We start from the raw sequence: 27,407 nt of genomic DNA on the forward strand, positions 1-27,407 counted from the left end.
ACACAGGGACTAGGCATGTTTGGACAAAAAAGTCTCTATTCCACAGAAAGTTTTTTTAAAAAATTGGTTAGACTTGGAGCATTCATGAGTATGCTTTATTTATTTAAGTGTTATTCAGCTTTAAGCAGAAACCTTTGACCTCTCTTAATTTTTTTTCCTTCTTGCTACATGTCTCTTTAAGAGTCTGTGACTCTAAATACTAAACACATGATTACAAATTCAATATTGGGTGTATATGTCAGGTCACAGGTATTTCCAAATTAACATACCAATGTCCCTTCAGAATGATACCAAGCTGAAAATATACTTTTAATTTTTTCTAACCAAGTCTCTTTATCTAGTCATGAATTTTGAGGAAATATCGTTCATATTGGAACATAGAATGACTATTCTGTAAGAGATCTGCTGGTCTAAAGGGTCCATATTTATTCATCTTCCATGAGGCCTTGCAATATGGGATTCACAGTCTTTATAGGAGCCAACCTGGCTCTTTGATCACTCAGGAGTGTTGGATACTGCTGTGGTTTGAAGGTGGTTTTTCTCTTCAGAAAGTCATGTTGATTCCCTATTGTGAGAGATTAAGAGGTGGGACCAGGTGGGACCAGTAAGTGCTGAGGACAGCTCTTCCCTCAATGGAATAATCTGTTCATACAGATTATTATGCATTAATGAGTTAATGGGCTCTCCTCAAAAGTGGGTCTGCTATAAAAGCCACTTGGCAAGGTCTATCACATTCCCCATCACTCATCATATGATGCCCTTTACTGCCTTAGGACTTTGTTGTAAAGAAAGCCATTACCAGGCTCACTTAGCCAGATGTGGCCCTTTGATCTTGGACCAGGACTGAGATTTAAAATAAACTTCCTTTCTTTTTTTTTAAAAATTTCTTTTTTAAAAAATAAATGACAGCAGAATACATTACAATTCATATTACACAAATAGAGCACATTTTTTCCTACCTCAGGCTGTATATAAAAATATGTTCACACCAGTTCGTGTCTTCATACTTTGGATAATGATGTCCATCACGCTCCACCATCATTGCTAACCCCCTGCCCACTCCCTTCCCTTTAGTCTGTGGCATTATGCTACTAGCAAGAGAAAACAGACTAAGACACAATAATTGGGAATAATCTTTTCTTTCTCAAATAAAATTTTAAAAATAAAATACTTCAACTTGTCTAAAAAAACCTCTCAACCTATGATTTTTTTTTTTTCTAGTTAACTTGGGCTTCAGTAATAAGCTAAAAAAAATGGATTTTTTGTTTGTTTTTTATTTTACTGTTCAATTTCTTGCTTCCAAGATGGTAGTTTTCCAACTATTAGGGAAATGTAGGTTTTCCTTAAAATTATATAAATTGATACACTGCAATATGCCTATGTATATAAAAGTGAGTATGAGTAACAATGCAGTGTGGGAAAACTGAGGTTGTGTGGTTAGATGAAGGCATCGTGAAGGCTCACTTAGCCAGAGACTAAAGTGGAGTGACAAAAATAGCTTCTAGTGTTTTACTTGCAGAAGGACTAAGTGAACTTGGTACCAATAGAACAATATCAATTTCGTGCTTGGTAAAAGTAATTGCCCTTCATGATTAGATGAACAAAATGTGGTGTAGCCATAGAATAGACTTTTGTTTGGAAGTAAAAAAAAAGAAAAAAAAAGGAATGAAATATGGATATACAATACAACATGGGTAAATCTTGAAAACATACCAAAGTGAAAAAAGACATTTACAAAAGGCCACATATTGTATAATTTCATTTATAGGAAATTTATCCTCTTTAGGTAATTGCAAACAGTTTGTTTTCCTCAGCTCACCAATGAGTAAATGGTCGTACTACCTTACCTGGTAAACTACCTGGGTGGATGACAGAGCAGAGTTAGGCTTGCATTGGAGCCTTGTTTTCTAAGTATTTTTTGTTTGTTTGTTTTCCCCCCACCAACTATCTTGGTTTAATCTGTTTACAAATTATAAGACCTATTGGCATAACTATTTGTTGTGTTAATTTACTAGTGTGAATGGGGCTGGCTGGAAATGATATGAAGGCCTTGAGTCCTTATGAGTAGGGAGTTGAGGAAAGAAGCACTAGATTATGTACATGAACCAGTAAATATTCAATTTAGTAATTTTTTTTAACTCTCAAATTTCCCTGATGGCAACTCTGGAAGGAGAAAACAGAAGTAGCCTTCAGAAAAGAATTAGATGAAAATTACTGTATTTATTTATTTTTAATGGACTTTCCTGAGCAGAGGTGAGACTCCAGTATTGTTGGAACAGATGGTATGATAGGATAAAATGGAATTTGAGACAACTATGTAAGTTTTTCTGTAGATAGAACATAAATTTACCTCTGAAGGAAGATTCTGTTTGGGGTCAAACATTTTTTTTTAGAATTTTCTTTTAATTTATTCTTTTTAGAGACATGTGACAGTAGAGTGTATTTTGACATATTATACATACATGGAATATAACTTTCCATTCTTGTGGTTGTATTTGATGTATTCATACAAGAACATAGGGAAGTCATGTCCAATTCATTCTCTTATCTTTCCTATTCCTGTCCCCCACCCCCATCCTTTCCTTCATTCTCCTTTGTCTAATCCAATGAACTTCTCTTCTTCAGAGTAAAGCATTTTAATGAGCTCTTTGATTCTTTAATAAGAATAAAGGAAAGACTGCTCTGAAATGGGAAGTTGAATTTCTCTGCATAATATGTAAAACCTTCTTATTGGGTTAGGGTGAAATCTCTGCATATGATATTTCTTTTCTGGAAAAACGTAATTGTTTCTGGGAACCTAGAGGATTTGCAGCCTAAACTTTGAGTCATGGATACAAGTTCAGGCCTTGTCTCATCTGTGAGAATTGAGCAAGGACCGCTCTACCACATTGCTGTTGAAACGGCTGAGGAGAGAGAGGCCCTGAGAAACCTGGTGGAGGGCCAAGCATATGAACTCTGACGGTTATGACTCACATGAACATTTTTTTCTCATTTTATTATAATTGTAACTTTCCCTCTGTGTGTTGAGCCTTCAACTGTGTCTTATTAAATACTTTAGCCTGGTCTTATCTGAGTTGTGAAGAATTAATGGATAGGCCTGTGACCATAGGTCTATGAATACTTGAGGCATGGTAGCCATTTAGGAGGGTCTGTGACCAGATGCAAAGGCTGACTGTAGATGAGGAAGAGCGTTTTGGAACAGAATTAGCGGCAGATTTGGTTTCCAGAAACAGGGATGTGTTTGTGGACCATGTGAACATTCATTCCCCAGATTCATAGAAATACTGGTGACAAGAACCCTGATAGGACATAGACTCCTTGATGACAAGAAGAATTGGTCTTGAAGACTGGACTATCAAGTTACAATTAAGGAGATATAAAGATATGGATAACTGAATGTGTTTGTTACTTAAATGTTCTTGGCTCCAGCATGCAGTGTGAGACTGTTGTGGCTGCTGCAGGTCTGAGAATGAGCTTCTGGGATGTCATTGCTGGCACTGGGAAGTGAGGAGCCTGTATTGCCACAAGGAAGGCCTCTAATGAGGCAGGGATTGGGGTGGTCAGGAAAGACTTCTTGGTGGAAGTGAGTCTTGAACCCAGTTGTGAAGGCCAAATCAGAATAATCATCTGGAGAATGTTGCATGAAAATAAGGGAATCTCAAAGAGAACAGCGTGCATCTAGCACACGTTGAGAAGTAAAGAGAATGAAGTACAGTGAATGGAAAAAGTGAATAGGGAATATGGGTTCTAAAAACCAGGTGGAGACAAGGCTACATTCACCAGAGACAAGAATGACCAAAGGAACAGATTCACCTCTAAACAAGGCAAGTGAATTGAGGGACTTCCAGTTAGTGAATATTAGTATTATTATCATTTTAAAGCTCTGCTTCCCTCCTGAAGCTATGAGTTGGGAGAGGGCAATGGGTACAAGCAGTTGTGTGTGTGTGTGTGTGTGTGTGTTGGGAAGGACTAAATGGAGAATGAACAACAAAATATTTACCTCCCATATGAGTTTTTACTGACACCAAAATGAGGTGAGTGGAACTCGGGGCTGGTTCTCTGGGTTTCGGGTCACTACACATGGGAGGAGTTTTTTGTTGTTGTTGTTGTTTCTTCTTAGCAAAATCCCTGCTTTCACAGTGAGGAAATAATTTAGAAATTTCTGAAAAATGATTGAATTTAAAATAGATTTTATTAACCTATAAAACAATTATGGTCTGACCACTGGATACCATTTAAAACTTCTTAATTAAATGTGTTAGCTTGAAAATACATGTCTAAAATATTAAGTAATTGACTAGGCTGTGTGTTGAGCTCTGTGGTGTAAACATATTTCATTTTCTAGAAAGGCTTGTAATTCATTCAGAGAGACCAAAGCAAAATATGATACTAGAATTAAGCCAACAATGTCATGAAAATGCCATGGTAATAGGGAGAAGGAACACAATCTTAGGCAGATATGAATAAACATGTTTGAACTAATACATTTTTAAATCACTTTTACATTATATGCCATAGGGCCTTCGATGGAAAATCCTAGGTAGAAGGACACTCTATCTATATTTCTGCCACTTCTGAGGGGACTGGAATACACAGATGTCACTGGTATTTTTATTTTTTCCTCGGTTCCATATTCTATAGAGATTAACTTGCCTTCAGCCTGACCAATCAGCTGACGCAGGAGATCTTTGACTTCTTGTTTTTCCCACACACGCCCACTCTGCCAGAGGGCATTTATATTTGGTTCTTTACTGAAGTGCTTCTCTATCTCAGCCTTGTGAACAATACTGTTGAGACCCTTCTTCTTCCCTAGATAGAAAAGGGTGCTTGCCTGCTTGGACCTGCACATGCGCTTGTATTGTCCCCGGAAAGATCTAGTTAAAGAGGAAACATACTTTTCCATCTGTTTGGAATCTTCATCTAGTTCTTCGTTTTCTGGCCAGAACAGGAGGCAGGCCAAGAAATAAGGATCAGAATACTGATGACTTGGTCCTACGAATTGCAAGACTTCTCGGAGCTTTTTTTTTAGCTTGGTAAGTGGTTGGATGGACTTGGAATTGGGTTTTAGACAACTGAGAATGATGTTGGCCAAAATTAAATTTTGTTTCTCCTTCGTCAGCCGTTTATTTGGGTTCTGCTGCAACAGGAAGGTGTATTTATCGACTATACTTTCCATGATGGTTGCGGCCTCTTTGTGGTTTGGGTTAAGATATTCCAGGAGTCCAGAAAACCTATCTGCTCTCAAAGCTTCTAGACTTTTCCTGTAATTCTCCTCCTGGAGTAACTGACACTCTTTGCCTTCTAAAGCACGTAAATCCAAATGGCAGAAAATATCTTTGTATTTCCTGAAACAGCGACTGACTTTCTTGCTTAATATGACTTCTGCCATTTCTTTTTGGGTGTTCCTGGTTTTCAGGAGAACCATGTAATCAATAAAAAAATCAAAGCACCTTTTCAAATCTGATTGTAAATTTTGTAGGTGGGATGTGTACATGCTAAGAGCCAAATAATATTCATTTTTTGGATCAGGAGGAATGCCCTCCTTTCCAGATAGAAATTGGGCCATAAATTTTTTGGAGAATTCATTTTCCCGATGGAAAAAGGGAGTGAGCTGAAGAATCTGGATAGTGTAAAGACCAACTTCTATTTCACCCAAGAATCCAGCCGTATTATATGTATCATACCTTCTTTGGGACTTTTGTGGTGACCAAGTTTGAATCTCATATTCTTTACTATCAGTTTGCAGTTGGGATTCTTTGAATGCTCTGGAGGCTTTTTCAGAAGCATCTAGGAAATGTCTTAGGTCTTTGATAGTAATGTTTGTACAGTTTTTGTGTTCATCCAACCACCATTTGATCTCATTTTTGTAGACCTGACCAAGTGTATCTGAGATATAGGAATTTTTAGGCGCTCGTCTTTTGGCCAAATTTGCCCAGTCCAGAGCAGTGTTAAAATTCTTCTCCTTAATGTAGAAATACCTTGCTAAGGCCTGACAAATGAATGCATTTTGTGGGAATCGAATACTTCCTGCAGTCAAGACCTTTTCGATTTCTTTATTTTGCAAAACCTCGATTAATGGGGAAAACAACGTGTCTGTTTCATCTCCGTGCTCCTTGCGCTGCCTTGTAAGAAGGAGAGTTTGCACGTCGTGCTGAAATTTGTCTTTACCTATCCCAGAATCATAGAACAAATTCTCATTTAATATATTCAAGGCAATTTGACATTGATTTAGGTGATAGCTTTTCTCCAGTTCCTTTAGGCAGTAAATGGCAATCAGAGGGTGAATGATACGCACCCCTGTGTACCTCCCATAATCAGCAACTTCTGTGTTTATTAAGAGTGTAGAATAGGTTCCCATCTTGTCTTCTAGGCTTTCAGGTTTCCAGAATGTACTAGTGTATGTAATTCCCAAGAACATTTCACACTGTGACAATGAAATTGTAGAATCAGTAACATAAGTGTTGAGTAAAGCCAAGAAAGAAACGAGTTGTGCTTCCTTGGTGTCAATGTTCTGTTCTTTGAGGATGTTCCTTACTACATTTTCTACATATGCTTCATCAAAATTGCCTTTCATGATCATGAAGGAATAAAAGTTTTCACAGTTATTGTGCTGCTTTTCAATTTCCTCCAGTTTGATCTCAAAAGCTCGTTGTTCTTTGGGAGAAAGTTGGGATTTCAGGGAGACACTATCTGCTAATTTTGCACTTTCTTCTGGATTCTTGGATCTCATGCAGTTTAAGATAATTACCAATGTCTTTTCATATAGCAAATCTTTCTCTCCTAAATTGAAATGGATGGAATTCTGCAGAATGTAGATATTCTCCTGTTCTTCAAAATCATCCACAAGGAGAAGCACAGGAATATAATCCTGGTGGCTGTTTGCCTTGTAGGTGATCAACTTGCTTACTTGTTCTCCAATTTCTGCAAAATCAGTTGCTTTGTTTTTTAACACAGCACATCTGAACTTTTTCTTTAGGTCCCAGAGAACATGCATAGCCAGTGTAGTACCTCCACAGCCGGGATGGTGATAAAGGTTGATGATTTTCACAAATAGTGGTTTAGGACATTCTGCACACTCGTTTATTATACGTTCAAGGTCTTCATATCTGTCCCGTTTCACAAAAGGTGAGGAATAGTTTTCAGAAGAAAAGTAGAAGTTCCACCAGGATACTTTGCCACCGCGATAAAAGTGTTCTTCTTTTGATGTCTTAAATTCTAGGAATTTAGACTTATCTTTCTCTATGTCTGTGTCTTTACATTCATTTTCACAGAGGATTTCCAGTGCGACCAAGGTATCCTCGTCCTTTTTCTCTAGGATAACTGAGGCGCCTCCTCTGGAGGGCAAAAACCTTTTTGATGACTGAATCACTGATTTTAGTTTAAGGATAGTACTGTTTACCAGTTCTATATTTAAAGTGGAAATAGTATGGTTTGCTAACTCATCTGAGATTGTCAATCTTGTCTGTAGTAGATCTTTCCATCGTTGATAAATCTGTGAGTTTACACAGATACACAACATATTATCCATTCCTTTGAGAGCTTGATAGAAGGCACAGAAAGTTTCCATCAATGGGTCTCCTGGGCTTTCTACCGAAGAGAGTAAGAGAAATACCACCAAAAATTTCCCTCTTGCCATTATATTTTCATCTGTGAGAAATAAAATCAGCTTTCTGACTTCAGAAGCTCTATCTCTCTGCCATAAATGTGGTTCTAGAGGTTTATAGGTCTCATTTTGCAGGTCCGATCTGCCATTGCAGAAGATCCAGCTGGGCTGCTCATAAAGATTCAGAGTAGAAATCTTCTCCATCACACTAGCTGTCTTTTCTTCATACTGACTTGGAAAGTGAAGGTTTGCTACTCGGCTTTCTTTGTAAACTTTGACCACTCCATTGATCACAGATTCAGGATCAAATTCCAACACAGCAAACCACTTAATTTCCTTAAGAAAATCTAAGTGCTGGGTTTGATTTGGGTGGCATTTATTTGTTACAAGAATATACCAGTTGTAATAGGAATTATCCAATGATTCTCGGTTCCCGATGAGAAGTTTAACCAGTTTTAATCCTTCACTCTTTTTCTTAGTCACCTTCAGCCCATGTTCTTCCTCCGCTTCTTTTCTAGATGCTACCAGGGACTTTAAATTTTGTAAAAATTTTTTGAAATCTATATCCCGTTGCTTGCTGTTGGCCAAGATATCCCTAGAGCTAGCTCCTTCTCTAATGAATAGTGAATGATCTTGGTGTTGTTTCCACATTTTATCTGTACAACATTGCATCTTAATATAGAAATACTTTTCTTTACATATAGAGTGTTTGGGAATAATGTCGACTTCAATGACAAATCTGTCAGATGATGTATTGTTCTGCAGGAGGACCTCCACAAACCTTGGCTCCCGAATACACCTTTTGGCTTCATTGATCTCACTTTCTTCAAAATACTTTTTGATCATTAGATTGAAGTGGTTAATGAAGGCATCCTTATTGGTGACTTTCACACCAATGATTTCTCCATGGGGTTTGTCCTTGACTCCAAAATGGATGGTACCATTGGTGCGTGAATTCATACAAGCAGATGCAAACCGGAAGACCTCATTGCTGAATTTCATTTTGATGTCCTCTTCTGTGGCTGTGTCCGTGTTGGTGAGAGCTTTGAACTCATGAATTGGGTCAATGAGATTCAGTGGTCCTGTTTCAGGTTGTAGAATATAATGTTCTATGTAGCGATGGCTGTCATGGAAGTGATCAAAAGGATATGACATACAAGTCAACTGTTCAGTCTGTAGTTCATTTTTTTTCTCATCTTTAGTGTTTGTTCTTTCACTTAATGCACTTTTTTTCGCAAGAATGGACTGTTGTTCTGTGGTATCCCCGATCTCTCTGAGATCATGATCAATACCGGATGACATTTTTTCCTCCTCCTTTTTGGTTTGTTTTGGCTTTTTTTGTTGTTCTTTTTTGGAAGGTTTTGTAAGATCTGATTGTGCTGAATCCTGATTGTCATTTTTAGGGCAACTATTAATCAATTTGTTATATGTACGTTTTATCAGAAGTGCCGGACCCCGTGGTAGCCCCATTTCTTTAAGATCCTTTTCAGTTAGTTCCTGCAGAACTAATCCTGACACTTCTTCATTAAGCAAAATTTGTCCATATTTCTCATCAATTTTAAGATCTTCAGTTACCCATTTTTTAACATGCTCTTTGGTCCAGTCTTTGATCATTTCAGGTAGAGTTTCTTGTTCATTCATGTCAAAGCTTTAACTTTATTCCCTGGAAAAAGTAACACAATGAGTATTTTAGTATTATACTTTAATCATTGAAATCATGTGGTCAAATTAAGTATATAACCTTATACAAGTAGTGTATATGTGTGTGTGTACCTACATATGTGTGTGTGTATATATATGTATGTATATGTGTAATATTTTCCAAGGCTTACTTAAAACTGCTTGATATTATTTTAACAGCTTTATAGTCATAATTTACAGCATACCCTTCTTTCCTAGGTGATTATAAACTTGGTTATGAAATCAATAACTGCTAACTAGTTGATACACTCTTTTATCCTTATAATAATTTTCCCTTTTAGGCTTAACTTGGTGAAAGTTGTGTTCTTGTAATTTGAAATCAGAATCCTAAGTAATACAGAATTGGATCCCATAGCAGAATATTGCAAATAAACTTTAGAGTGTGAAACTTTTAACACAGTGGAGATGGGTTGGGGTACAGGAAAACAAGCTATTCACAACTTGGAAGCTGGTCATTTTTTAAAACATAGTTACAATGCTTTGGTTAAATCATCACTTATTGTCTTTTGGACTTAAGATGTCCATACTGTCAGGCTAGAACTTTCCAAGACTTGGCAGTAAAATGTTTGGATAATGGATTTTGTTGTCTAGTTCTTGTGGCTTGCAGAAAGTACAAGAAAAGACCAATAGTTAAAGCTGGTCTAGCCTTCCTGAAAGTAGGTATGAAAGACAGTACGAGTTTTGAACTTTATTAAAAATCATTTTTACCTGAATTATGGATGTGGGACTGACAAAGATACTACCATTAGGTATTCTTTTGAATTGCAAGGTCTAAAAATACTGGATCCTTGGAGACTCTAAACCTTGGCTAAACACTAGAATCACCTGGGGCTGCAAGACTGAGACTCTTGCAAGTAGTTGAAGGAGTGATGGGATGTTTTCAGGCATTAGTCCTTTTGAAAATATCCCAGGGTAATTCTATTGTGCAGACAAGATCAAGAGTGATGGCCTCAAAGTGTGGTCTCCAGCCAGCAGCAGCAGCATCACTTGGCAACTGGCTAAAATGCAAATTTTCAGGCCCCCAGACCTACTAAATCAGAGTTAAAAAGATGAATCAACAGATTGGTTTAACTAAGGGGAATAACAAGAAAGCAAAATATCTGAATATAAAGAGATTAAAAAGCACTGAGGATTGAATAAAACAGAAATATTAAAATAGAGAAAATGAATGCATTTAAAAAGATTTGTAATTTTTGGAATTAAAGATTTAAGGACTCTTGTTTTGTTTTGTTTTCATTAATGGGTAACCAAATACAAAGTCTAGCCAAACTGCAAATTTGACCCAAATGTATTTGACATTTCTTGCAAAAGCTCATCTAGAGAGGGAGATTCAAGATGGCAGATTAGAAGAAGGCTGCATTCCTAGTTGCTCTGTGGCTCGGGATTCACACAGCAGGAGTGCTGCTTTGCAGTTATATATGTGAAAGAGGGATTTCACTAAAATTCTATATTGGGCAGTCAGAGTGTCTTAGAGACTCAGAAATGTGGGTGCACTGAACTGAGAAGAAAGGATACATTGGAGCCAAGCTGGTGGTGGCAGTGGCAGTGGCAGTGGCACTGGTTCACCACGGAGGGGAGAGATAATACCCAGAGAGAAACACAATGAGCAGATTTGGTACAGAAAATCCTCAGATCCTAAAGCAGCCTGAACTTGGTTGATCCAGAGGTTGCAGTGTGAACTGATGTTTGAAAAGTGCTAGTGTTTCCCAACTGGCCATAGAGAGCTGAGGTGGAGCCATCTTGAGGTGGCCATGCTGCAGCTGCTGCTGTAGGAACCAGGAGATCTGAGCAAACACTGTCTTGGCAAGCACCTACGGAAAGCTTCTTGTGTACCTAGCAAAATATGAGTGAAATAGGCACAGGGAAGATTGTACCCAGGGGGATTCAAGTCAGAAAAGTGAAGGGGAGCACAACTTGCTTCTCCTTTGCTGGGGAGGCTCACATAAGCAGCTGAAGTGGGTCAGGAATCTGAGCAGGCACATGTGCATATATTCAGGGAGTGAACCTGGGAAGGCTGTGTTGCTGGGCAGCAGAGTGTGTGGAGGATTAGCTTCCCTGGCCCAGGAGTAGAATTCCGGGGAGGCTCACAAGATCTAGACTCCCAGCAGAGATAGGGAAACTTGCTAGGGGTTTAGGATTATATTGATCTAATCTTTCTAGAGCAGATACCACCCAACAAAGCCCCTAAGGCCTGATTAGACCTAAACCTCAGCTGCTGTAAGACCCTCATAGGACTTTACAGCACTCACTACTCCAACTCAAGAGTGCGTCAATCAGGTCTGTGAAGACAAAACTTTAATTAACAGTATCTCCCTTTCCATCCTATCTTATACTGGTAAGAAGGAAAGCTGAGAGCTATTTCAACTAGCCTCAGTGTTAGACCACTGCAATCAGCAGCTTGGTAAACAGCACAAAAAGAGAAAGGGGTTAATAAACTCCAGCCCTTGGTCTCTCTTTCTTTGTACATAGCCCATGAAGAAACTGAAAGAAGCAGAGTTGGGCATAGACAGTAAACATCCAGTCTTGCTGACTATTTTGACCGCCTCAATGGAGAGGATTCCTTCATTTTTCATTAATAATCTTTTGCCTTTGTCCATTTTTGGTTTTAGTTTTAGTTTAGTTTTTTTTTGTGTGTGTGTGTGTCTGTGTGTGTGTGTAATTGTGTGTTTTGATGTTCTTGCTGTGCTGATTTGTTTATGAACATACATAAATATATATGTTCATTTCTAACATTTTGAAAATATAGTTATTTTTCATTGCATTATCTTTTGGGGGTTAGGGGTTTTGGTTTCTTTATTTTATTTTAGTTTTGTTTCTGTTTGTTTGTATCTTGTTTCTCTTTCTCTCTCTTCTCCTGCTAAGAGCTGAATTCTCTTGTTATTTCTCTCTCTTTCTTTTATTTTCTCCTCCTTCCTTATAAACATCACCTGTTACATCTCTTCTGCATTCTCTGTTCACTTTTTAAACATTGTAAACTCTCTTCTACCTTTCTATCACATTTTTCTTTCTCTTCACTGTATTTTTACCATCTTTTAGAGCTAACTGATTTATCTAACTCCTGTTCCCGCCATTCATCTTGTAGCAATTATTTTTTCTGTGGGTGACATAGTTGATTCTGTTTCTTTTAAAGCCAGATCTAGTTCATGGTTATTTGTTATTTTTGCTATTGACAATTGCTGACCCCACCATTCCTGTTTTCTTTTTCTTGTCTTTTCTTTCTTTTTCTTTTTTTGTGGTAATTAATGTTGCAGATATCATAGTAGGAACTGGATCTTATTTTAATGCTTTATATTGTTTGTATTGGTTGTTATTATTGTTTGTTTTTCCCTATCTTGTGGGGTGCTGAGAACCTACAGGGACACTACAAATTCACTGGGTAGAGACTCTTCTGCTGAACTAAACTTGGCCAAAAGACAGCACAACTTGCTCCACAAACAAATCAATGACATTCAAACTTCATCTATACTTTAATACAAAGTATAGAAGAGCCAAAACCCAAACCAATGACCAAGCCCCAAGTAGGAATAGCTATGGTTGGGCCCTGAGGTCCCACTCATGGGCATCAAGTGCTACAGCAAAAACAGAGAATTAACAAAAAGATTGTGTATACCATACCTATAAGGGGGTCTCAATCTAGATCACACTAGGACACTTGGGCAAGAGAAGGCTGTGCCCCCAAAAGGTCAACACATAATAATGAATGAGAAATCTATCCCAACAGATGCATAAAACCCAACTCAGGAATACAAGAAATACAAAAAAACAAGATAACATGACACCTCCTAAAGTTCATAATTCACCAGCAGCTGACCCCAAAGATACTGAAGTGGATGAAATACCAGATAAATAATTCAAAAGAAGGATTTAAAATGCTCAATGAATTCCAAGAGAACACAGAAAAACAACTGAGTGGAATTCAGGGTGTTGGTACAGGATATGAATTAGAAATTCAATAAGGAGATAGAGATCTTGAAAAAGAATCTAACAGAAATCTTAGAAATGAAAGACACAATAAATCAAATAAAATATTCAGTTGAAAGTTTCTCTAATAGAGGAGACCATGCTGAACACAGAATCTCAGATCTGGAAGACAAAGTGGCTACCCTTGACCATTCAGACAGTATTAAAGAAAATAAAATAAATAACCATGATTAGAATATACAAGAACTCTGGGACAACCTTAGGATATCAAATTTAAAGATCATTGGAATTGAGGAGAACTGTCAGATGCAGGCTAATGAAATGGATAAAACAGAGAATTAACACAAAGATTATGTATACCACACCTATAAGGGGGTCTCAATCTAAATCATTTAAGGGAAATAATAACAGAAAAATTTCCAAACATTGAGAATGAGATGGATATCCAGAGAGAAGAAGCACTCAGAACCCCAAACAGACAAGATCAAAATTTATAATTAAATGCCTAACATGCAGAACAAGGATAGAATTTTAAAAGCCTCAAGAGTTCATCAGGTCACATTTAGAGGCAAGCCAACCAGAGTTACTTCTGATTTCTCAGCATAAACTCTAGAATCCAGGAGGGTTTGGAAGGATGTATTTCAAGCCCTGAAAGAAAATAACTGTCAACCAAGATTGCTTTATCCAGCAAATCTATCTTTCAAAATAAAAAAATAATAAAATAAAAACCTTTCAAGATAAGCAGAAATTGAAAGAATTTATGACTACTAAGCTGTCACTATAGAACTTACTTAAAGAAATATTCTACACAGAAGAAATGAAAGACAAACTCCAGAGTTCACAAATGAACAAATCTAACTTGAAGAGTAGCTAAGGAAATGAGAAACAGGAACAAAGTGAAAATTACCAATAAACCCAAATGGAAGGAAATAATAAATACGTCTCTACAATAACATTGAATATAAATGGCTTCAAGTGCAATTAAAAGACCTAGGATGATGGAATAAATTAAAAAATAAGACCAACTATATGTTGTTTGCAAGAGACTCACTTTACAGGCAAAGACAGACACAGGCTGAAAGAGAGAATGGAAATTGATATACCATGCAAAAGGAGCCCCAAAACAAACCGAAGTAGCTATTCTCATACCCAACAAAGCAAAGTTTAAGCCAAAATTAATCAGAAGAGACAAAGAAGGTCATTTCATACTGGTAAAGGGAAAAATCCAACAAAAGATATAGCAATAATAAATATTTATTCCCCAAACAAGTATGCAACTAGCTATATAAAATAGACACTACTCAAATTAAAGACCCAGATACACCCCAGTACACTAATACTGGGTGATTTCAATACACCTCTCTCACCATTAGATAGGTTATCCAGAGACATAAACTGAGCAAAAACTCTTTGGACCTAAAAAATATAAATTAAATAAACTTAACAGACATCTATAGGATATTTCATTCAACAACAGCTGAATACACTTTCTTCTCAGTGGTTCATGGAACATTCTCCAAAGTAGACTATATTGTAGGACACAAGGCAACTGTTAGCAAATACAACCCAATTAATTAATGTAATTTCTTGCATTTTATCAGATAATAATGGAATAAAATTAGAAATACACACCAAAAATCCTATATTAACTATATAGGAAACTATATAAACTCATGGAAATTGAACTATACACTTTGAATGATGAATGAGAAATAGAAGAAACAAAGGGAGAAATTTAAAAACTCTTAGACTCAAATAAGTATAGTGATACAACTTTCCAGATTGTCTGAGACATTATAAAGGCATTTATAAGAGAAAAGTTTATAGCTATGCATGTCTACATAAGAAAATCAGAAAGATTTCAAAGTAAACAACCTAATGATGCATTTCAAGGCCCTTGAAAAAGGACAAACTAATTCTAAAACCAGTAAAAGGAAGGAAATAATTAAGATCAGAACCAACATCAATGAAATTTATTTATTTATTTATTTATTTTGAAATTTAGAATAAAAAATACAAAGGATCAATGAAATGAAGAGTTAATTCTTTGAAAAGATAAACAAGATTTCTAAGCCCTTGGCCAAACTAACCAAAAGAAAAAGAGAGAAGACCCAAATTAATAAAATTAGAGAGAAAAAAGGGGAAATCACCACAGACATAACAGAAGTCCAGTGAATCATTAAAGGCTATTTTCAAAACTTATACTTTGATAAATTGGAAATCCTAGAAGAAACAGGTACATTTCTGGACAAATATGACCTGCCCAAATTGAATCAAGAGGACATAGGAAATCTAAACAGACAAATAGCTAGTAATGAGATAGAAGCAGTAATAAAAAGCCTTTCAACAAAGAAAAGTCCAGGACCAGATGGATTCTCAGCTGAACTCTACCAGACCTTTAAACAACTTTTGCCAGTGTTCCTCAAATTATTCCATGAAATAGAAAGGGATGGAGCACTTCCAAATTCATTCTATGAAGACAATATTAAACTCATACCAAACCAGATAAGGACACACCAAGGAAAGAAAACCATAGACCAATAACCTTGATGAACTTAGATGTAAACATCCTTAATAAAATGTGAATTATATTCAACAACATATTAAGAAGATTGTACAACATAACCAAGTTGGTTTTATTCCAGAACTGTAACGATGGTTTAAAATATATAGATAAATAATGCAACTCATCACATAAATAGAATGAAGGATAAAAATCACTTAGTACTCTAAACGGATATAGAAAACCCAAAGCCAACTTTATAGTAAGTGGGGAAAAACTGAAACAATTTCCTTTAAAATCTGGAATAAGACAAGGATGTCTACTGTTACCACTCTTATTTGATATGGTGCTAGAAATTCTAGTCAGAGCAATTAAGTAAGAGAGGGAAATAAGAGGAATAAAAATAGGAAAGGAAGAAGTCAAATTATCACTTTTGTAGCTGATATGATCCTATATTTAGAGGATCCAAAAACTCCATCAAAAAACTGCTAGAGCCAATAAATAAATTCAGAAAAGTAGCAGGTTACAAAATCAACATACAAAAATCAGTATATTTTCTATATTCCAACAGTGAATCTGCTGAGAAAGAAATTGGTAGAACAGTTCCATTCACAGTAGCCTCAAAAAACAACAAAAAAGCAAAACCAAAAATAAAACCTAGCACTAAATCTAACCAAGGAAGTGAAAGAACTCTACAATGGAAACTATAGAACACTGAAGAAAAAAATTGAAGAAGACACAAGAAGATGCAAAGATCTTCTATACCCATGCATAGGCAGAATTAATATTGTTCAAATGGGCATACTATCAAAGCAATGTACAAATTCAACATAATCCCCATAAAAATACCAATGGAAATCTTTATAGAACTAGAAAAAAAGACAGTCCTAAAGTTAATTTGGAAAAATAAAAGACCCTGAATAGACAAAGTATTTCTAAGCCAAAAAAGAAATAATGGATAGAAAAGTTATGTCTGATTCATGCTAGTCTACTATCATGTACATCTAAAAAGAACAAATTTAACGAAAAGAAATACTGGAGGCATCACAATACCTGACTTCAAATTATACAACAGAGCTGTAAAAACTGTATGACACTGGCAAAATAAAACAGCCACATAGACAGTGGTAGAGAATAGAAGGCACAGAGACAGACCCACACCTCTATAATCATCTGGTCCTTGTCAAAAGTGCCAAAAATATACATTGAAGAAAATACAGCTTCTTTAATAAACGGTGCTAGGAAAACTGGTTATCCATATGTACAAGAGTGAAGATAGACCCTTATCTCTCACCACAGACATAACAGAAGTGCTGAAGTGCTGAAGAGGGATATTGGCCAAATTAAAAATAAGCTTAAAATAGATCAAATAATTAAAATTAGATAAAAAACTACGCAGTTCCTAGAAGAAAATATAGGGTCATTACTCAGGCATATAGGCACAGGCAGTGACTTTCTACTCTAAAGGATCTCTAAAGCTTAGAAATAATGACATGAGTTGATAAATGGGATGACATCAAATGAAAAGTCTTCTGCATAACAAAGGAAATAACTAGGAATGTGAAGAGATAATCTACAAAATGGGAGAAACTCTTTGCTAGTTATACCTCTGACAAAGGATTAATATCTAGAATATATAAATAATTCAAAAAACTTAACACCTTAAAACCAAATAACCCAATTAATAAATGGGCAAATGAATTAAACAGACACTTCTCAAAAGAAGAAATACAAATGTCCGACAAATATATAAAAAAAAATGTTCATTCTTATTAGCAATTAGGGAAATACAAATCAAAATTACACTGAGATTTCATCTCATATCAATCAGAATGGCCGTTATCAAGAATACAAACAATAATGAATGCTGGAGAGGATGTAGAGAAAAAAAACAATTTTATACTGTTAGTGGGATTGTAAATTAGTACAACCACTATGGAAATCAGTATGAAGGTTTCTCAAAAGACTAGACACAGAACCACCATATGACCCAGCTGTACCTCTCCTTGTTATTTATCCTAAGGAATCAAAGTCATCATACTGTATTGATATATTTATCCCCATGTTTATAGCAGTACGATTCACAATAGCCAAACTGTGCCTACGTGTCCACTAACAAGTGAGTGGGTATAGAAAAAATGTGGTATATATACATAAAGGAGTTTTATTCTGCCATAAAAACTGAAATTATGTAATTTTCAGGAAAATGAATGGAACCTGAGACCATTATGTTAAGTGAAATAAGCCAAAATCAGAAGGTCAAGAGTCACATGTTTTCTCTCATGGTGGAAAGTAGAGAGGAACAGGGAAATGACAGATGGGAGGTGATCACATGAAAAACAAAGGGCGATCAGCAGAATAGAGAAAGGAGACCAGAGGGTGAGAGGAGAGGAGGGAGGGGTAAGTGCTGAAGAGGGATATTGGCCAAATTATATTGTTATATTGTGTGAATGTATTAATATGTAAAAACAAACCCCATCATTATGTACAACCATAATGTACCAATAAAAAAATAAAAATAAAAAAATTCATCTGAGGGTCTCCATGAAGTCAAACATGGAGAACAGATGAGCTGAGCTGGAATACTGTATCCCCACTGCAGTGATTTGCCCAGTCTGTAGACATGCAAACACTGTACAGCTGCTTCCACTGTCTTAATAAAACTTTTCCTGGTTTTAGCATCTTGAATTCTTTTCATTACTCCTAGCTTCACTTTGCAGGTCATGATTAGTCCTGAGCCAATCAGCAAGACTGAGCAACTGGCACAAGGAACACTGTAAACATACTTCAGATGATCAATTCTGTTCATTTATAACATAGATAGAAGTAGTTTCAGAAGTTCTGTAAGAATTATCACATACATTGACACCAGAGATAAGTATTGTTTTAACTTAAATGGTCTCCTTTTTCATTCATTCAACAGATATTTAGTAAATTCCTTCCTGACTCTAGTCCATTGGAAAGGATTTTAAAAGACAAAACAAGTCACACATGAACACTCAAAAAAGTTTATAATGACAAATTGTGATAAGTGCTTTGACACAAGAAGAGGCATAGTGAGGAACAGCTGATATCACCAGGAGGTGAGTGGGAATGTAGGGCAGGCAAGGTTAAGGGGGAGCTGCTGGGGTAAGATGGCAGGTGGGTGCAGGGAGGAACCCTGAGGGATAGTCAAGGGAATGAGGAATTGTCCATCTGGTAGGCCACCCAAAGGCCTAAGGTCTAGTAAGGTCTAAAGAATATGGTGTATATGTTCAGTATAGGGCAGTGCCTTCCACACAGAGCTAGGGCACTGGCCCGTTGTGAAGTTACCTGAGTGGAGGAAGACAGACCAGTAGCTGACTCCTCAAGTCTGAGAGACTGGGAAACTCAGCCCTGATGTCTCTGTCTCCTCTACAGAGGCCCTTAGTGCCACTTGAGGTGAGACTGAAGGGTGCCTGCCTTATCCATTTGCAAGCATCATGCAACTGACAGTGAAAACAGTTATTAAAAAAGAATTCTTAATGAAAGGTTTTTCTGAAGTCATGTTGGAGAAAAGACTGGATGAAAAGTGACCACTCTCATCTAATATGAGCTATTAAAGAACATGATGCTATCTTATTTTAAAATTTAGACTTGAAATATTTTATACTTGAATAACTTGCCTGAATATTTGATTTCTTATACATTTTAACACCTTTCAATAGGCAGCTGAAAAGAAGAGAACATTCATGCCCACAGATACTATTTCTGTCATAATTTTTTGGTTGCTCAATAGACATATAATTGATCCTTCCAATACGTGAATCTGTCACCTGACTTACTACTTCTTGTTTGACGATCTGAACCTCAAACCACCTCCATTCCACGGTCACACCTTTGACCATGTCATTACTATTATAGATTGCATTGCATGCCTTCTCCTTTTGTGTGCCAAAGTCTTAAACACGAGGACCTAAGAATATGGCCTTATTTGGAGATAGAAGTCCTTAGTTAACATGAGGTCATTAGGGTGGACCCTAATCCACTAGGACTGGTATCCTTATACAAAGGGGAAATTTGGGTCCAAAGGCACACATTTAGGGACAACAGTATGTGAAGAAAAAGCAGAGGTCACGGTCATGTTCTATAAGCCCAGGATCCCCCAAGATTGCCAGCACACCACCTCCCTAAGGCATGGATCAGGCTCTTCCTCACAGCTGTTGTCTGGGACAATGCATTTCTGTTGTTGAAGAGACCCGGTTTGTGGTACCTTGCAGTGGCAATCCTTGTCCTCCTGTTCCTGCTTTCCCCCTTTAACTGGCTTTGTGTGTCTTGGCCACTCATTGTAATCAGTCTCTTCCCTCCTACCACTCCCTTCCTAGATGACAAAGCTAGTTAAATCCTCCTCTTCGCTTCCATCAGTTCATCAGTATATCTTCCCTTCTCTGTGTCGACTTGAGCATCTCACGGTCCTTATAACATGGCTAAAATCAGTCTCCTGATATTTATCCCTCCCATCCCAAACCTGCTCCCCCACAGTCTTATCAATGAATGGAATTCACCAGTGGTTCACAGCAAAGGGCAGCTGTGACTGCTTCCCTTTCCACACACCTCATATTCATTATATTTCCCAGGACTTTTCAACCTCACCTGCATAGTGTCTGCAGAATCCCACCATTTCTCACATCGCTACTGCTTCCACCCTGGTCCAAGCCATCATCTCTTTCTTGACTTATTCACTCATTGTTACCTGGTCTCTCTGACTCTGGCTTGTCCCTACTCCTCAACCTATTCATTTTATTTTCAACAGAGCAGCCAATGTGATTCTGTTAAAATGTTAGTGGAATCGTGCCTCTCTGCTCAAAACCCTCTGAATAAAAGCCATTAAAGTCCCACACAATCTGCCTACCCCACTGTCTTTCTGACCTCATCTCCTCCACTCATGCCACTCGGCCGCCCAGCTGCTGTGCTGTTGCTCGGATATGCCAGCCATGCTGGTGCATCATCAGTCTTCAGACCAGCTGCTCCCTGTGCTTGGAATGCTCTTCCTCTAGATGCCTACATAGCTCACATCCTCACTTCCTTCACCCCTTTACTCAGATTCAGAAAGGCCTTTGTTGTATTCCTGTCTTAAAATTTTGTGTTAAACAAAAGACTTCTTCCTCAGCACTTTTCCTCATTCTTCCCTGATTCAATTTTCTTTTTGGGGATTTACATAGTACATATTTTACTTAATCCTCTTCTCATTCTGTCTCAGAAACTACAGTATAAACCACATGAAAACAGACTTTTTTTTTTTTTTTTTGCCACACATTGATTGATGAAGCCCTGGGTCCTGTCATAGAATTAGTACTCAATGAGCTTTTTTTTTGAATGAAAAAAATAAGATTTTTTGAGTAGTAAAACAATTGAATTGTCATTTTGGAAATCCATGAGTTAGCAATGCTTATGGAACAAAGAACCTAAAAATCTCTTCATTTGTCATCTATGAAATTAGAACTAACTGAAGCTGCCATGTTAACTGATCATCAGGACTCAGAAAACAGTCAATGTTTTAAAAACAAAAGTCAGTAAACATCCATCCTTCATCTAAAGTCCTCCATGAGCCCAGTTTCCTTATCAGCTTTTGCTGCCTTATTTACAGTTCCTGAATGAGCACTTTCTCACAAGGGGTTGTCCCTGCAAGAGGTTGGCTCCTACTTAAGTCCTCAGTCCGTAGGGTTCTAATCGCTCTCTCTGCTCTGGACACACAGACACTCCTCTGAAGATACTCTTATCATGCTCCACAGACTGGCCCTGTTCAGGTCTGAGGCAGTATCTTCTTTTAGTCAGAGTCCTCTGTCAGTAGCTCAGTCAACCCACACCTTAGGAAACCTAAATGATTGTAAGGAACACTCTGGATTTTCTCCTCTGTGTTAGCCAGAGGTTATAGCAATTCTCATGGATTCTGGAACTCTACAAGGAGCAGCACATTAAGGATTTTCTGCTTAGCAGACACTAGAAGTGGGGGACAGAAAAAGGAATGTGGGGGATGGTGGAAGGCTGGACTTTGTGTGTCATCTCACAGGGTGACAAATTCCCTGTCACTTTCTTCTTTGTTGCTTGAATTCCAGGGAGATAGAAACTCTTCAAATGGGGTGACTAGCATCTGTCTTCCCCAAGCCTGCTGCTTTTTAAAAAATCTCTACTGTATGTCAAAGAGTCCCTCATTGTTCAAAGATGAAGGGCCTGTTGTGTGCAGTGGTGCACACCTGTAATCCCAGCGGATGGGGAGACTGAGGCAGGAGGATCCAGGGTTCAAACAGCCTAAGCAAGGGTAAGGAGCTCAACAACTCAGTGAGACCCTGTCTCTAAATAAAATACAAAATAGGGCTAGGGATGGGGCTCAGTGGTAGAGTACCTCTGAATTCAATTCCTGGTACTAAAAATAAGAAAAAGAGAAAGAAAACAAAAAAGATGAAGGTTCCTTTCTAGCATCAAACATTTCTCAGTCATCCACCTCTATGATGGTAGTTGAGAAGATACATAATTTGCAGCTACTATACATTTGAACCACTTTTACATAACTTTTGATCTCTGATATGGTCAAAAGTTATATATGACCTATGATCCATATTTGACTGGAGCTATATATTACATAGCTCACAATGATATGAGCAAAAAGGTTTTGATAAGGCTTTGACATAACTCCTTGCTTTCTTTCTATGTCTTCAACCTTAAATCCTGGACTATTGGTATGTTTTCTAAACAGCAAAGGACCTTGATGTTTAGCAGAAAGCTCTATAGTATGTAAAAGGGGAAGGAATTGTGATCAGTAAAATTATGTCATGATTAAGGGAGCTCTCCTCTTAGGCAGACCACTTTCCCATTCATAATAGAGGGGAAGTGGATGAGAACCAGTATTGTCTTGTTTGTTGAGTTTTTGTTCAGTCTCTTCAAAAGAAGTGCATATGAAATCCCTCTATCTGGTGTGATTAGTGGTATAGCTGGTTGAAATTCTGGGGAAGTCCTCCACCACCTCCTCTGGCAAACTAATTTTGAAACCCAGAGGTTCTCCTTATTAGAATTAAATTCAGGATCTATTCCCTAAGGACTTTTATTTTCCCTTTTGGGGAGCTGCTCAGGAAGGGTCAAAGCAGAACCCTGTCAGGGACAGCTCTGGTACCAAACCCAATCTCCCAGAGCCAGCAGGCATCCCCTCCTTCAGCACAGCTACAACCCCGCAGCTCTGCACCACTCCGATGCTTGGCCAGAGGAAACCACAAAGCAAGTTAGTCAATTTCCTGTATTGCATATTATAAGGATGTATTTCTTCACATAGTCTCTCTACAAGCTAGTTGTGTGAAGGAAGGTCTTAAATAAAACAACGATTAAACTTTGGAGGGTTTTTATCTACGGTAGATATAAACTTTTGATATCATCTTAAGTTTTATTGGTCAGAGTTCATAGTTGCCTACAATATTCTATGTGGTTTGGTATGCTTGGAATTCTGATCTCCTGGTCGACATTTTACCCAGTTCTTCCATTGTCATTTCTTTTAAAATCAATTCATCACAAATACTTAAATGCATTTGAAAGAATATTCATTTCTAAAGATCTCCTTAAGTTTTTAGAATTAGTTTATAAAGACAGCTTTTAATGAGAGTTGCTTAAATAAACCAATAATTAGAAACTTACCAGGGCTTTTCTGAAAATTTATATTTTTTATGTCAGAAACTTGAAACACGTCTTCCTGAGCCTCTTTGATCTAGAACACTTTAGTGAGTTGCATTTGCTTGAGAATTTGTGGGAATCTCATTCTGTAAATCAGTGAGGAAGCAGAGATGCAGGTAGAACACAGTTGGTCCTTGTTCAGTTTGCCTAAGAACATATTTGTTGAGAATCTATCACGTCAAAAGCGAAACAACAACAAAAACAAATACCACCACAAATTAAAATGCAGGGACTGAATTTCTGCTTAGGAAGTATTTATTATACAGACTTTCCCTCTAACTTTCTATTCTGAATACTTTCAAACATAGAGAAAACCTGGGAGGATAGGGAAAAGAAATGCTATTCCTTAGATAGGTCTTTTTCTATGCTTATACACTGTGAATAAAACAAATAAACATCCCAAAATATGTTGCAGACATGCTGTTTCTTTTTTCCTACATTCCACATTCGGTGTGGAACAATCCCTAGGCTGATCCCCATATATCCAGGATCTGACCACCTGCCTCCCACCTGGTCCAAGCCTCCATCTTCTCTCTTCTGAATTGCAGGATAAGTATCTCACATGTTCTCTCTTACTGTTATTGATCCCTTTCGGACTTCTCAAAATAGCAGCTGGAGTGACCCTGTTAAAATGTATATAATGTCACACCAATAATCTGTTCAATCCCTCCCGTGGCTGTCCCTTTGACTCAGAGTGAAAGCCAAGTCCTTTGTTATGGACTTCAGGGCCCCATGTGAGCTGGTACCCTGCTGCCCCTCCAATTACATCTTAACTTTCATTTCTAGATCTCAGTCTGTTCCAGCCCCCCACTTCCTTGTGGCTCCTTGTTTCAGGAAGCATCTGCTCCTTTTAGGTCTGCTGCACTCCTTTCCTCTCCCTGGACTATCTTTGGATACCTGTAAGGATCACCCCTTTACTTCCTTTAGCTCTGTTATCAAATACCACCTTCTCAGTGAAGTATTGCTTGACCAGCTAACTGAAAACATTTTTCCCTGGCCCAGCACTTTCTATATCTCTTTGGCTTTATTTTTTATTTACTGAAGATTTATCGCAATCAACTTTCCATATATTTTTATCTATTTATCTTGTTTATTTTCCACCCCACCCATTATTTTGGGCACTCTTGAGGACAAGGGACTGTGTACATTTGGGTCACTCTTTTACAATGCCTAACACATACTAGCTTCTAAATGAAAATTTGGTGAATGAATAACATATTTTCTTAGAGTAGTTAAAAACAAGAAATTTTTGAAAACCCTCCAAATAGCAATGTGTGTAGGTCAGTGGACTTTTCTCATTTTGTTAGGGTGATTATTATTTTGCTTGGCTAAAATCCCAGACAGAAGTCTAGGGAGATCTCTTTGTGCCACTCACTGGGCCAGAGCTAACTCCAGCTTCTATCATCTGGTCACAAAAATGAAAAGGAAGTTTTATCAAAAGGAAGGGAAAATGAATAAGTGTGTTTTCTCCTGTGGTCCTTGTAGGCACCGGTTTCATGTTATACCTTCTCAACTTTCTACTGCATCCCTTACAGTCCTGGAACAAGGCCATTGCTCAGGTAGGGTGTTCCCTGGGGAGGTCCCTTTTACTCTGGGTCCTCAGCGTCTGAGTTTCAGAGCCTTTGTGTTGTCACCTGCTGCCTTTGCTCTGGAAGCTGATCTCCTGGTGGGGACCTGGCCTCTTCCCACCAACTCACCCCAATAAGGCCTCACTCATGCAGCACCTTTATTTAGCCTCAGTCCTCTTCCAGCAGTTTAACCTTCTACCCTCTCTCTCTGGTTACCTGAAAGACTGAAAGGACAGAATCCAGGTTTTCTTATTTGCTCTGGTCACGGAATATAGCAATTCCAAAAGGACCTAACATTCTAGAAATGAAGCAGCACATCAGGAACTTCCTCTGCAGCCCCTCCCTCTTTTACAGCTCTCTGGCCTCTGCAGAGGCAGTGACTCATTCTGTGTCTGTCTAGCATACGAAGTGCAGCAAAATTGACCTGGTGCCACCAATCAGGGCACAGCTTTCTCTCAGTTACTTTTATTCTGAATTTGCCCACAGGTACCAAGGCAATAGAAATATTATTTTCAGATAGGGACACTGATGTACAGACCCCAAATCTAAACTCTTTGCTTACACTAAAGGAAAAAAATCAATATCTTGTCTTAATATGAAATAGTAAATTATTTAATAACTCTCTAGGACTATTATTAATGCCCAAAAGTTCTCAACCCTGCCTCCTCAACATGATAGAAGTTATGAACATATGATGATTCAAACCTACAGTAGTCATTAAAGTTTTGAAAATAGTTTACACTTCATGATTTAAAAAGCCTCTGCTCATGTAATGTTGGAAGTAAGTTAAGATCAAAACTATCATGGTTGGTGTGAACAAACTTTTGAGAATTTCTTGACATCACTCTTTGGCTGTCAGATTCCTGTTTTGGAACAACTGTGACCACATGTCTTATTAGTACTGTTACTTATGGACAAAGCAGCTGCTGGATGCCACTCTCAGTGGAACGACTCCAGCTTTCTTTCTGATGTTAAGCAGGAAGTACCAAGTCAACAGAGCTCTTGGGGACACATATTTTGGGTGCCCACCTCAATCTCAGGGGGTTCTTAGCCACACCCCATATATCCACACCTAGAGAATTTGTTCTGCTCTGCAAGATTCTTAGAGCTGTGGGCAGAGAAAAGACACTTTTGAGTCTGGGTTGCAGCAAGGGAGAGCTAGCCACACCCTCCTCCAATGGGATGACAAATTGAAACCACACACAAGTAAGTTAGTTTCGATTTCCTGAAGGACAATGAATTTTTTTTAATTTTTTTTTTTTTTTAGTTTTCAATCAGATTGTTGTATGGAATGGCTATGAATGGAAGATTTAAAATAGAAGTATAGCTGGTCTCTGGAGAGCATTATCTCTGGTGAAGTGTAACACTTAATAACATCTTACATTATGAAAGACAGGATTTTGCATAATTACACAGGAATGCAGGTTCTGTAACAATCCTTTATGCTTAAATTCCTGACCCACTTGGCACTGTTTCTCTATACTTTCTTCCACAACTCACCTTCTATGACCAGAAACCCTTTCACTAGTCTGATTGGTATTCATCACCTTAATTACACTTAACAGCACATTTCTTTTTAGAAAGACATAAGTTAGTATCAATAAATATACTGATATGTATTCAATACAATGATACTTCTAATTAACATTTTTACAAGTAATGGTTTATGTACAAACATGTATTTATATAAAAAGTACAGCTGGCATTTTAAGAAATAGCTCATTCAGGAACTTACCAGAATTTTCCAGAAAACTTCTTTTTATATCCAAAAATTGAAACCAGTCATTTTAAACTTTGATTTCTTATTTCTTTTCTGATGGCTAAGAAATATATGATTGGAAGGATGTTAGTTTTTCTAAAAGTAAAGCCATTAAGCTGTAAGTTGTCCGGCCTCTGGGACTCTGACTTCTTCTGAGGGTGTGTTTGGATTTCTGTACAGAAGCACAACGAGGAAGTGGAAATGCAGGGAGTTTCAGTTTTGCTTTAGAGCATATTAGGTTTGAACGAATGTAAAATACTTCAAAAAATTGCATTGCAGAAAATTATCCATAAATGTGTACTATGGCTTAGAAAATTGTTTACTAGGCAGATTTTTAAGTCATAAAAGCTAAGAAATCAGAGTGTGTGTGTATATGTGTGTGTGTGTGGGGGGGGGTGGCCGCGGGGGGTGGGGTGGTGGTGGTAACAACTGCCAATACAGAGAGAACAGAACTATTAGGAAAAACATTAAAATCTTGGTGTGATGTAAGTGCTGTTTTGGGGTGAATTGTTTTCCCAAATCCAAATGTTAAAATCCTGAACCTCAGAATACCATTATATTTGGAGGTAGGGTCTTTAAGGAAGTAATTAAGTTGAAATGAGGTCTCTAGGAAGGACACTAATCCTGACTGGTATTCTTATAAGAAGAGGAAATTTGAACTCAAGATACGTGTAGAGG

General features: G+C 37.6%; 1 protein-coding gene across 6 annotated transcripts; it reads right to left on the minus strand.

The window, feature by feature from the left end:
• Positions 1 to 4,173: 4,173 nt before the first annotated feature.
• Positions 4,174 to 26,886, minus strand: Samd9l (sterile alpha motif domain containing 9 like). Of its 6 annotated transcripts, XM_027919875.3 has the most exons (5): positions 26,706 to 26,886; positions 25,100 to 25,194; positions 23,913 to 24,025; positions 23,367 to 23,549; positions 4,174 to 9,266 (listed from the first exon to the last, which is right to left on the minus strand). In XM_027919875.3, the coding sequence occupies exon 5, from the start codon at positions 9,242 to 9,244 to the stop codon at positions 4,490 to 4,492; it is 4,755 nt and encodes a 1,584-aa protein (XP_027775676.2). In that variant the 5' UTR covers positions 9,245 to 9,266; positions 23,367 to 23,549; positions 23,913 to 24,025; positions 25,100 to 25,194; positions 26,706 to 26,886; the 3' UTR covers positions 4,174 to 4,489. The 6 variants fall into 6 exon arrangements, 5 of the variants coding, with proteins under 5 accessions (XP_027775676.2, XP_071468424.1, XP_071468431.1 ...); XM_071612323.1 differs by lacking the exon at positions 23,913 to 24,025; XM_071612330.1 differs by lacking the exons at positions 23,913 to 24,025; positions 25,100 to 25,194 and having other exon boundaries at positions 23,367 to 23,488.
• Positions 26,887 to 27,407: the final 521 nt, after the last annotated feature.

Source organism: Marmota flaviventris, chromosome 1 (genome assembly GCF_047511675.1).
Source record: "Marmota flaviventris isolate mMarFla1 chromosome 1, mMarFla1.hap1, whole genome shotgun sequence".
Taxonomy (NCBI): Eukaryota; Metazoa; Chordata; class Mammalia; order Rodentia; family Sciuridae; genus Marmota; species Marmota flaviventris.

Bases quoted from the DNA above. Each gene is read 5' to 3' on its own strand.
- Samd9l (XM_071612332.1), bottom strand. From the start codon at position 9,244: ATGAATGAACAAGAAACTCTACCTGAAATGATCAAAGACTGGACCAAA.